Below are 13,033 nucleotides of genomic sequence, written 5' to 3'. Positions count from 1 at the left end.
TGAATTCCCCTACAGCTGACATATACAACAGAGGAGTAGTTCCACATCCACTTCTGTGCAGAAGCCTGGTAGGTTTAAATCAGTGGCAGTGGTAACACTTTTGCACTGGAACAGATTAGGAACTTTCTTCCATTTAATTACCAGGTCCAAGCTGTGTAGGCAGCAGCAAACTGGTGTGGCAGAAACTCCCAGATCTGTTTCAGCTATATCTGAAAGACAACTTCAGACTATTCCTTATGAAACTGAGGAATCGGACACATAGATATGGAAACACATGATGTCACCGTCACAGTCTCTTTTAAAGGGGGAGTGCATTTTAACGTAAGATCTGTAACTACCTAGATTTTAACGAAATCAAGAACTAAAGAAATCAGCATCTCAACTGAAAAAGCCTGCTTTAAAAAAAAGCAAATCCAACAAAAAAACCTTAGAAAACAAAGATGCAAGAGTGAAGCAAAGCACATAAGCAGGTCAGAGTATGGAATGATACTTACTATGGTAACAGGTACTCTTTAGCATATCCATCTCCTGTTTGTAACGCAGCCACAAGAAGAAAAAAGCACAAGTAGAGAATCTATGCATTCATCACAGCCATTGTGTTAAGTTAGAAGAATGGTGCAACCATTCTTGTAGAAAACAGAATGAGATGAAGTAGTGAATGGAAGACTAACAGACAAGTGATATATCCAATGTACAAGGTAAAGGAAACAAGACAAAAATTAGATTACACCTGTTCAAGATTGTTATTTTATCCTTTTTTGAGGAAACTGTAGACTTTACCAGCCCTGCTCTCATTTTAGTTATGACTACCACCTAAGGTGAGCAAATAATGATATTTAGATTCAAATTGAGTTGGAAAAAATATTTACTGAGGTGTAATCCAAGTACAATAATGCTTAAGAAATGTGCAATCAGTGAAGAAGATATACCAAAGCATCTAAATTTGTGTCTGGTTCAGCATCAGACACTATTTCATTTCATAAGAGCAATTCAGAAAACGTACAAAAGGGTAAATCAGTTGAGAAACACCAAGAGATGATAAGGCAATTATAAAGAGATGAAATTTTGTCTTTATATTAATGCACACTTCTTTATTATTGTAAACATAACTCCTATTATAGTTCAGTTTCATATATTTTAGGTAGTATAAAAATAAAATACAAGAAATAATTTACCTTTATTAGATACTAGTTCATATATTTTCATGCGTCAGTCACTAATGATGCAGTTATTGGTTTCCCCTGGCCCCCAAATCAGAAGAACATACCTTCCTCTATTTTAATTGGCGTACTGGGAGGAGTGCGAGCTGCAGCATGATCAGGGGGACTTCGCTCTTTCTGCTGTCTGCCGTCTTCTGAAGGTTCTGCAGATGTAGACAAAGAGACATTAAAAAGGCAGACAAACCCTTTCAGCATGTGAGAAAACCAAAGTGTCCTTTTGCTCCATACAGACAGGATACAAATACATTTTTCTGAGTCAAAATTCTGCCAGGATATTAAATAATACCAAAACAAGCAAAAGAGAATTAAGCGATAGTTTGATATTAAAAACACTGTTGAAGTCACAGTTGAGCTCTGTGGTGTGTGGGTCATCCCCCCGTGCCCCGTAAGAGGACATAAAGCAATTCATAAACAACTACATTCTTCATCATGCTGTTCTAAAGAAAACTGTGAGGAAAAACCACAAAGGAAGGTATAAACAAATATGGGCGGGTGAGAGGGGGAAGGAAATGCTATCAGACCTACACAAGGTAACTCTCTTTTGCTTGCTTTGTATTGCTGAAACTTGGAGTAAACAAAATTGCATCCCAAAAGAAAAGACGACTGCACAAGTAATCAGAGAAACATGCAGTAAGTAAATGATTCAAAACAGATTTCACAGTGGTTTGCGAATTTGTTATTAGTAAGGAGGGTCCCCCTCGCTTCCAGGTTTAAACAGCCCTATATCCAAAGGAAAACATTAATAAGGAGTACACCGTATACAGAGAACAATATTAAAGCATTGTTCCATACAGTTCACCTGGACAATTACAAGTGCAATCCGTCCCACAGATGAGAGTCAACTGACAGAATCTCCCAACGGTGTAGGTAAAGAGGTTGTTCCTTAGATTGCAAGCCCAAATGTACCATGTTAGTAATACCTGAGGCCTCAGCCAAAAGGTCAGGATTGGACCTTAATGCTTTGATCACTGCAGTATGAAATTCCTTATGGGAGGACTTCTGTCCATCTGGCTCTTCTCGGTTAAGATGTGTGATGACTTGCTGCGTGGTCTGACAAGAAACCCATGCAGCAGCAAACTGAGTGTTATCTAAAGATTTAGACAGTGATGATATGTCACGATCCTGCAAAGTCTTCTTATCTGTTCCTTGAAAGGTTTTGGATCTGCCTTTCAAATCCAGAGATTTTTTATCTGATGTATTTTGCTCACTGATGGTCTGATTTCTAAGCAACGTACTCTGTTCCCCAGCTGGTGTCTGTCTCAGTAACACAGTCTCTCCATACTTTGATAGCTTATCTAAGAAGGATGTAGCAATGTTACTGAGACAATAAACGTACGCAGTTATACAAGCATAACAGCAGAGCATCCCACCCCACACAGCCCAATACTTGATTAACCGAACACGTAACAGTCTACACTGGCTCCTGTGTTGCCTTATCAAAAAGCAGAAGCAGGGAGCGCACACTGCAAAATAAATGGCACTTCTGGTTCCTGCATCATCCGAATTCAAAACTTAACAACAAATGCGCATCCTAAGTATCATCCCTTAAAACTATAGAGAAGTAAAGCAGGATAACCACTTCAGATGCAGCAATGATCTCTTTTTTACAGCACAATTCTCTCATAATTCTGTGAAAATTTAGAAAGTCCATTTTAGGGGAAGTCCCCAAGACGTGCCATTTTGAAGCAGCAATCAAATGTTATTCTATATCTTCACCATTCAACAGATTTCCCAAATCCACAGTTTTCAACAAGTTAGTCTAGGGTGAGAGAATGATGCTGTTCTCTATCTCTAGCGCAAAGGGAAACAAAGTGGAACATTCTGCAACACCTTGCAGTACCTAAAGAGTTTTTTTGACTTAAGTTTCAAGCTTTCAACTTCACAATAGCAGCAGTAACTGGCCATAATAAACACCCCAGTTTGTCTGCTAGGGTAAGTTTTAAAATAAGATCTATGCCTTTTACAGAATACTCCATTAACATTTAGATCACATATTCTACCTCCAGTATGCTTTTTAAATTTCTAATTCACATTGGAAAAACTGAAACACACAAAAACTGCATAATTTATCCATGGCCTTTGCAGGTAACCCACCTTCCAAATAGTAAACTCGCTGTTATTATAGTCTATTGCAGAAAAAACACACACAGAGAAACCAACCTTCTGGTCCCTTCTGCTTTCTTTCTACTTCTTTGCGATATTCTTCTAGTTCTCGATCAGTGAGTTTATTGAAGGGGTTTGGTCCTGTTGTGCTCACTATGACTTTTGGCTGATATTCTTTCTCAATTATTGCCTTTGATGCAGTCACCAGTTCTCCCTGACAAAAGAAAATTAAGATACATCTGCAATCGGGCAGTAACTTGCAGGACCCTGAGAAGTACAGAGACTACAAAGCAATCAAAAACAAAACAAGAAAATATTCTGAAAAATGCTACATTTATTTTTTTTAGATTTAAAAAAAAACCCTATTACAGATTTTTTTATTTTATCAACAGGTTAATATAAAGGAGAAAACAGGTCTCATTAATTACTCTTACAGACACATCAGTGTTTCCACCAGGGAATATCCACCATTAAGCAGTAAATCAAACAGCACCCAAACAGTCTAACTGAATTCTATCTGAAGTCACAGAATTATCAGTTTTCTTTTTCTCCCCACAAAAGAAACAGGATACCAGCCCCAACTGCATGGCAGTCTGGGCACAGAATACCTGTAGAAGTTCACGGGACTCAGCTCATAAGTATTTTTATTTGTGGTTTGTTTTGGGGTTTTTTTGTTGTTTTGTGGGTTGGTTTGTTTTTTGTACTAAGGGAAAAGCCATTTCTAGTAGCTACCGCATAACATCTAACAGATGTTATAGTAAAAAGCCATCTTGTATGTGTTCTGTATACACCAGATCAACAGTTTATTACAAGCAATTTTAAAGTAAAGTTAACTGTAATCTTATACAAGTTAGCATATTCACATTTATAACATTTGTCATACAAGCCAGATAAAAAGTTACACAAATAAAAATAAAACATTAGCAATGCTAGAACAGTAAGTTCCAATGGACAAAAGCAGCTGCATCAGAGATTCTTTAATGCTAAGGTTTTTAGCTTTTCTTCTCTAATCATATAGTAAAGCTAATGACTTCAGTAGCCATTGGCTTTTCATTGTCTCAGATACAGAAGATGCTTGCCTGGACAGCTGCTGTATCTTTCCAGTGACTTAAGCATTAGTTTTTTCATTGGATATATAGAACTCTACGAACACTAGTTTGGAAAAGACTGATGTGTGGTCTGTGCCTTGTGGCATTGTTATATCTGAATTGTCTTCGCTGTTGAAAAGAGGTATCCAAATCCCATCACCAAATCTGTGTGGGTTATTGACTGGCCCAAGTCATCTTCATATTCAAATGTTACTGGTACCTATATTTAGAAGAAAGCATTAGAAAGCACAATTCAAAAATAAATACCACCTGAACAGAGACACAAACGTTCCATTCTATGTCCATACTTAACGGACAAGCACAAGATCTTCACTGTAAAACTGGAAATGAAATTAGACCGAGTACTGTTTTGGATGCTAAGAGCTGCTTTGGACATGCTGTCAACACCAGAAAGGTGTCAGACAAGAATGTCCAGATGGAATGAGGGCAAGAGCAGTTAGATATTTCTGAAAGCCTCATGAGAGATCTCCAGAAATCTGGTCTAGAGCAGTCCAGGGAGGTAAGAACAGCTGGTTGTTAGAATCTATGCTGCTCTTCAGGAAGAAAACGCCATCCAGAAATACTGAGGAACAAACAGCGTAACAAGTCTCCACTAAGATCCTGAAAGAAACTGCTGGAGAGCAACAGCTCTAAAACATTACAGATGGTCTCCATTTTGCCATAAAATAAGATGAACTCTCATTTCAGAGGCAGAATGTCAGTAGAATGTCAGAATCCTTTTCTCAACTACTGCCATGAAGCACCGGTTGTCTCAATACCATAAAACCTCTGCCTTGACAGTCACGGATTTTCCTACAGGATAATGCATTAAAAAGTCACAAAAACATCAAGCTTTGTACAAATCCTAATTGTTTTTTAGAAAACGTAAAACACCCCCAAAGCTACTGGTCCCAGCTCTTAATGATGGCAGAAAATTGGTGCCCATAGCAGTTTTCCATTTCCCCCTCTATCTCTGCCCACCCTTCAAACAAAGTAAGTAGTTTTAACTGAAACTCAGCAAGAAGTAGCAAGGTCTTGCAAAGCACTGATCTCAGGCAGTGTTTCTAGAGTTTTCTAGGATTACAAAAGGCAACAGAGGAACAAGACATACACAGTGCGCACTGGTATCGCTGGAATGTTTAAGAATCTTCGAATCTTGTCTGCAAGTTAAATCCAAAATGACTAGGTAGAACAACTTTCACATGAAACAGTTTTACTGAATGCCTACTGAATTAATAATGAGAAACAGCAAGACATGCAGTTTGCAGCAAGACGACTAGGGCACTGGCCTTATGCGTTCTCCTCAAGAGAGTACCTTTGTTAACTACTGGGAATAAAAGCAGCGCATCAAGCTTACCACATTTACTAAATTTAAAAAACAACAAACAACAGACCAAAACCAAACACACACATAAACCACACCCACAATCAAAACAGTTTTTCTACTAGCTGAGTATCTTTGACACAAGAGAAGTAATACTGAAACAGAACAGAGGCAGTGACAGTAAGCTGATTATGTATTACAAAGTAAAAACACTTATGTTTTTTGGACCATAAAAGCAGAAAAATTAATGAGACACCAGAAAGGCAAACTTCTGATCTGCTAAAAGTTGTTTCCAGATTAACACATCCAGCTTTGCTCTGTATGAAAAATATGGAAGCAGTTCAAAGGCCACTTATGAAAATTGTAAGGGTAGAGGTACTGATTCCATGGGGAAAATCACAGTAGTTTATTAGTAAGTTCTGCAACATGATTACTCTAAAACATGTATAAACCAAAGAAGTAGAGATGCATTACTTCACAGAATAGGCCACAGAGCAGTCTTTCAAGAATTCAAATAAAAACAGACACTCAAAATGAAGAGAGTAACACGGGACAGAAGGAAAATGAGTATAAAAGACTAAAAAAAAAAACCAGTACAGGTCACATTTTAGATTGTTAAATGTGACACTAAAATAGACAAGACTTTGCAGAGCTATCAACCTGCCCATACCATTCAGAGATTCCTATAAATGTTCAGGAAAACAGAACAAGAAAATTGGACTGGAGTTGCTTCCAATATTAGAGAGCCTGTAGAGAGGGAATAAATTCCCATGTAAAAGACTGTCACTCTGTTTCAACACAGGATGACATGCAAAAAACTAACGTCATAGTGACTTAATCTGGATTATGCTGATACTGGTATTATTTTGATGATGATTCTACTACTAATTTTGATGACTACTTGAAGTTTGATTGCATGTGTAAGCACCTGAATATCAACAGCATTTTCTCCACTGTAAGAAATAATGGACAGATTACATTCATGAACAGAATATATTTTCACTCCTGAGAATTTTGTAGGGGCATACTCTCCCTGCAAAGATCCAACAAAGGGAAAGTCGTTTATAGCTAATGTTGTCCAATATACCTTTGTATTAAACCTGTATCTCACATATCCTACAAGGAAACTTTAGATTATCAAATCATTTTGCAACTTCTCCACCAAATCTTGCTTTCAGAGAAAAATCAAAATTGCTAGGAGGTGACTGTCACTTAACAGGCAAGCACTTCATCTTGTTCACAGGGATAGATATGAGCAAAACTGCACCTTATACATGCCAATTTTTCTCTTAATCAGACAGTAGGTTCATAATAATAGTCTAGAGTTAACAATTGCTCTTAACACAATCTGTCATTAAAGCAGTGCCTTCATCCAAAAAAACCCCAAGATTCTTAAAAGTACTGTTCATGTAGAAGTCGCCATTAAAACACAGTGCCACTTCTGGGGCAGAACTGAGAGGCTCTTCATGAAAAACAAAGCCCCAAAATTTCCATTCTAAAGGAAGAGACAGGAAATGGGTCATTTCCCTTGTACTTAATATTCTTGGAAATTCAGGTGAATTTACTTTTTTTTCAGATCAGATTGCAGAATGGTCTTTGTAACCAACATTCCATCTCATTCAGCCAAGACTGCAGCAGAAGCTTAGTTAGTCAAGTCTGTAACACGACTAAAATTACATCATGCACAAGGAGCTTGTGTTGCAACATGGCCAGGGCTTCTCAGAACATGGACAAAGCAAATGACAAGGCAAAATGGAGTATTTACTACTGCAGCCACAGGCACGGAAGACTCCAAGCATTACATGCATACCATACACAAACAGGATGTTTTTCATCCAAAATAGTGTTCATTAGTGTTGATATAACTCTCAGTGTTAACTGAAAACATAATACATTTTAAGCATTACTGCAATCAGATGGAACTTTTTACTTTCACCATAATAGAGTGTCAAAGAATTTGTCAACTGAGAACTAGTAATTATCTGGTACCTAAAAGTCCTTAAGTCCTTGATGTACAGGTCTCCTCCAAGTTTCACATGAAGTCTATGTGGGCATCATAAGACTGCTTACACTTCCTTTAGTCCATAATACACAACTGATTTTTGGCAAACAGTTTCTAGGAAATTTCTCTGGTGGGTTTTTTTGTTGTTTGGTTCACTGGGAGGGTTGTGGGTTTTGTTCCCCCAACAGGAAATTATTAAGCATTCAGGTCACAATCCATATTAAGATAATAAAGATTATGAAATAGGCGACTCCTACTGTAATTAACATTGTGATCTAATTTTACACAAAATTAATTCTAATTTCAACAGGAAAGCACTTTCACACCACCACAAAAAGGAAACACATTATTTGGCCATCTAAACCCTAACATTATACTGGGCAAAATCATATAACCAATAGATCTTTTGTTAGCTCCTTGCCGTCTACAAAAATCCATGTAAAATATTTGACTAGTTTTATAGCAAGATGATGCCATTATTCAAAAGTAGTACTTGAAAGGTATCTTACACATCATTGGTGAAAGAAACTGCTTGTGTTGTGATAACCAATGAATGACTACCATAAAAATAATTTTCCACTTCGAAGGTATTATTACGCAGAAAATAAAAGGCATGCACTATCTGGAAGAATTTGGCTTTGTTTTATTTTTAATCTTAAATCTGTAAATAGTATTTTATTAATTTTCCTTTCAGCATATGGATAAACCAAACTGTAATCTGAAAAACATCATTATCAAATTCTCACTATGATACAACTATCTACAATACAAACTGGCTCATTACACTAGAAAGTGTTATAAAGTCATGAGATTCACAACAATGATGTAATTCAAAGTGTTCGGGTTTTTGATGGGAAAGCTATTCTGATAATGACATGTTAGGCATGACCTAAACCCATTTAAGCATCTTTTAGGTAAAATACTGGAGCAGAAGAGACACTGATGCTTATTTACACACTGTGCTTCCATGCTAGACCACCTCTAAGAAACTCCTTCAAAACCTGGGCGAGAAAGACAGCTAAGGACAGATTGTTTCCAATGTGCAAACTGTTCCTGTTTACTCAGCCTCAAAGGACGGCCCACCCCAACCACACACACATCTCTTGAATTTATTCTTTATTTAAAGTATATTACATAAGTAGAAGCATGATTACATGTTTGAAAGCCAATTGATTTTTGAAGTGTGGGGCATTACTCAGCAACTCTTGTAGATAACCACAGGAATTTTTAAGGAAACAAGATGTCTAGCGATGTAGGATCAAAAGTTGACCGTGTTTGTCAGTATGACACACTCTGAACACGTGGATATCTTTGGAATTACACTGATGTAATCAAGCTGAGTTTAAGCTAACTCAAAATGGATCTCAAATTAGAGTAATTCAACACTAACAGCATGCGCAAAGAAACGCACTATATGCAGAATCTAATCAGCACCTTAACATCAAGTGTTTCCTCACCAGCCTCTACAGACAATGAAAACGATCAAAATCCTTAAAAGATACTTTATCAGAGTAAAGTAACTACTTGTATAGTTGCATATACATAATTTAGAGATCCATCCTTTTTTTTTGTCCCCCCCCCCTTTTTTTACTTTTCTAACCAAATCATTAGCTAACAGAAGGAAAAGGTCAGGGTAAGGAAGAGGTAAAACGAAGGGTGAACAACAGTATTTACAGCAGTATGACAGGGCAGTACCTTTCTAACAGACAGAGATTTAGCGGGACTAAAGGCCTGCTCTGTGAGATCGAGCCCTTCAATAGATTCCGTACAGTCTGAGAGGGGAGCATCCTGCAACAGTAAATTGAGTAAACAGAGCAAACCGAGCCCAGGCTTTAAAACATCAACCAAAAGCATTATGATGGTTGCTAAAAACATGCAAAGAAACAGTAACTGGTAGATAAAATTGCAAATGACAATGAGTTGACATGCACACAATATGACACCCAACATGAATAATGCCATGGTCATGATAAGACTTGCCAAACTTTTTAAAGTTATATCAGAAAATACATATCTGGGTCAGTTAAAGCACTCAGATATATAGAGCTTTATTGTCATTCAGCTATATAGTATAACTGTATAGCTCTAATTCTTACTTTGCTTTGAGCTATGATTCATAGACAAAGTCTTTTGTATACCCAGATATACTGCTTTTAACTTTTATTGACGTTTAATAGCTTTTTTTTTCCAAACTACTCTTCAAATAAAATATAATGCAGCATGATAAAACATATTTAACACACAACACTACTGCCCCATAGTGAGCCTGCTGTGCCCAGTATTAATACTTCAAGATACATAAACCTGGAAAACAAACAAACAAAAAGCTGTCACAAAGCCCAACTAGTTTTGAAGAAGAATCTAACTCGTACAAAAAAGCCTTCTGAATTTCATGCATTACATTCAGCAAAAAAAAAAAAAAAAAAACCCACAAGAAGCATCCTCCACAGACATGCTTGGGTTACATGGCTGAAGCCTCTTAAATTTCTGATCCTGAGCACTCTCGCAAAGACAACGGTGTTACCTCTAAGACTTACCTTATAAACAGTTACTCTCTGCCAATTAAAGAATAATTTTATAGTGATATATTAGGTGAAAGCAGAGGATATGGTAGATTAAATTTAAGCTAATAGTTTTAGGCATTTTATACTCTTACCTGTACAAGACTCCTGTCCACAACTACCCCAGAAAGAACCTGTGATTGAGGGCCCGCAGTTTTAATATCTTGCAAATTTTGCTCTCGGATCTGTAAAGGAAAGCAGCAGAATACAGTCACATGAATAACAGAGAGAAGTTAACCAGATTTTCATATTTAAAAAAGGACTGGGTGAACCTGCCAACAGGCTGCAACTAGTGTAGATTGCTATGGTCCTACACATCAAATAAAGCTCTGCTTATAAACACCACTTGACATGTGCTCAGGTTCCTAGTTGTTTCCTCACATTTCTCAGAATTTAGTCTTTAAGTACCACAGCAGGTACTGTCCTGTGCTTTTTAGTACTGGCTCATGTTAAAACTCTACAGATAGATAACACACACCTTCAGTTTGTGAATAACGCTGAGGAGAGTAGAGAACCACAGAGGTCATCTTTATGTAAGTCTACTGTATCTGACTGGTCATTTACAAGTTTCTGTCACTAGCCTATTGCACCACAATATTATCTTCCTGAAGAATTTACTGTAAAACACTGCACAACATTCAATTTTTACATCTAGTCAGGACCATATTCTCAAAAGGACATATGAATATTTTTCTATGCATAAGCTGACACTCAATACTAAAATGCATCACTTTTGTGATCCATACAGATGATGGGAACAGAAACTGGGTATTTAAAATTAGATATTATCTATTTAAATTGGATATCCTACAGAGGTAAAGAATTCATAACAACTGACTTAGAATTTATTTCTAAAATATTCTGGTTCTTGTTCCAAGATAAACGAAGAAAAGGAAGCATCCAGAAAGACCTCTACTTTACAACTAAAAAGGACATTCAATTTATACAAAAACGCATGCATACAAGTATAGAAACACAAGGTATTACTAATACTTGGTATTTCAGAAAGTATGAAGATCCTGCATCATCTGTACTTGTTTCTAGTTTATTACCCTTCTTGTCATCAGGAAAGTAAAAAGTTTCAAGTTTTACTTCTCTCCTCTTAGTCACTTCATTCAAGTTTTTACTACAGCAATATTTGTGTTTCAAACACCAAGAAACTTCTTGGCAATTTCACCAGACTTCTTATTTCAAGTGATTATTATTTTATTGTGCCAAGCCAGGAAAAGCGAAAGCTCTGTCAGCAAGTTAGTAGTGCAAGTCAGTATTCCTGCTAGTACCCCAGCACACAGACTTTCCTGTGACATAATGCTAACTCCCATGTTCCATATGGCCATCAGAAGCAGCAAAACAATCCAGAACAAGTTATTAAGTAGTAACAAGATACCCATGCATATTTTATACTTTAAAAGAAATAAAGTGAAAAAGCCCCAATGCATTCAATGCTTTCCTGTTGGTAGACTGGTGACAAGAAGATCTGAAATCTGAAGACTGGAAAATTAACTGCTAGGTCATTTAAAAAAAAATTAACATGCAGTTCCAAAGGCCCAAAAAATTTCTGCAACAATCACACCCTATTATAATATAATAAAATATAATGTGGAGAGATACCCGCAGACTTCTTTGTCTAGGCTAAAAATTCACCTCGTGAAACCAAAACAGGACAACAGGTCACTAATGCAAAACTATGATCTAAGGGAACAGAATTACTACCATAAATTCAGTGGTGGCTGTTTCAGATATCTCCAGCAATTGGTCTGACAGTTACAAAATATAAGACAATGCAAGTCTTTATATAGCGGAGAGTAATACAATCTTTTTCCAAGATGAATTCAGAATATTTAGGAATTGTTTCACTATCTTGTTATAAAGGGACAGGACGATACCAGAGCTGTGTTATTGAGCCCCAAAAATTTCACTATAGAAAAGTAAGTTAGTTCATTACAAGCATACAACTTAATTGTAGTGATGACCAAAAAAAAAGTTATTTTACTGCTATTACAAACCTTGTTCCTCATTTCTTGGACCTCCTTTGGATTGGTGTTCAACGGAACAAACAGGTTAGGGACAGCAGAGGTGGCAGTTCTATGTCCATCCTCTTTAGTCCACTGTAATATCAAGAACAGTTGAACAGTCAGAATTGCTGCAATGGCTATGGACACTCAGAGCAGCAAATTTACAGAACAGTTGATCATGCATTATACATAGCAGAGAACTGAACCAATGATTATATTCTTCTATTCATTCCTAAGACTGTTTAAGTTGCTTCCTTCTTCAATAATATAAACTGTACCTTCAGATACAATTATAAATATCAGAATCATTCTATTAAGTCAAGCCAGTAACAACAACAAGCTAGAGAGCCAGTTAACTTGCAAATAATGTCCACCCAAAACGATGCAATTACTACACCTGTGTTCAATTCAGAGATTATGGAGACTGAAAGGTTTTTAAGTTGGTTTTCTGTGCACTTGATCACACTGACAACTGCAGTGTTCAGTGTTTTTTCTAAAAACAGTCTACTTCTCCCTTTACGAAGAGACATATTAATACAGGAGTAGGAAAAATCCAATATAATTACTTATTTCTGAGGACATTTTTATCAGAAATTTCACAAGGAGTTCATATTTGTTTAAAAAGGACACTATACTTTAGCCAAACAGAAGTACAGCATGATCTAAGACACGATCTCTAAATCCCTGTTATTGCCATTTTCATTTTCTGCACTGGGTGTT

The 13,033-nt window shown here is 36.7% G+C and overlaps 1 protein-coding gene across 5 annotated transcripts in view; it reads right to left on the bottom strand.

Annotated features, from left to right (window-relative positions):
• ADD1 (adducin 1 (alpha)) overlaps nucleotides 1–13,033 on the bottom strand; it is a 30,827-nt gene that overhangs the window by 3,666 nt on the left and 14,128 nt on the right. For 2 of the 5 annotated variants that reach the window (XM_010283599.1, XM_010283601.1), the window contains exons 10-14: nucleotides 12,305–12,406; nucleotides 10,394–10,483; nucleotides 3,381–3,537; nucleotides 1,268–1,363; nucleotides 494–528 (exon numbers count right to left, since the gene is read on the bottom strand). In XM_010283599.1, the coding sequence (XP_010281901.1) occupies nucleotides 494–528; nucleotides 1,268–1,363; nucleotides 3,381–3,537; nucleotides 10,394–10,483; nucleotides 12,305–12,406 (480 nt within the window). Of the gene's footprint in view, nucleotides 1–493; nucleotides 529–1,267; nucleotides 1,364–3,380; nucleotides 3,538–9,432; nucleotides 9,526–10,393; nucleotides 10,484–12,304; nucleotides 12,407–13,033 lie in introns of those variants that run through there. The other 3 variants (XM_010283596.1, XM_010283597.1, XM_010283600.1) reach the window with 2 other exon arrangements.

The sequence above is a fragment of the Phaethon lepturus genome, unplaced genomic scaffold, assembly GCF_000687285.1.
Source record: "Phaethon lepturus isolate BGI_N335 unplaced genomic scaffold, ASM68728v1 scaffold5223, whole genome shotgun sequence".
In the NCBI taxonomy this organism is placed as follows: Eukaryota; Metazoa; Chordata; class Aves; order Phaethontiformes; family Phaethontidae; genus Phaethon; species Phaethon lepturus.
Note: the sequence above shows the minus strand (reverse complement) of the source record. Positions and strands in the feature narration are given on the sequence as shown.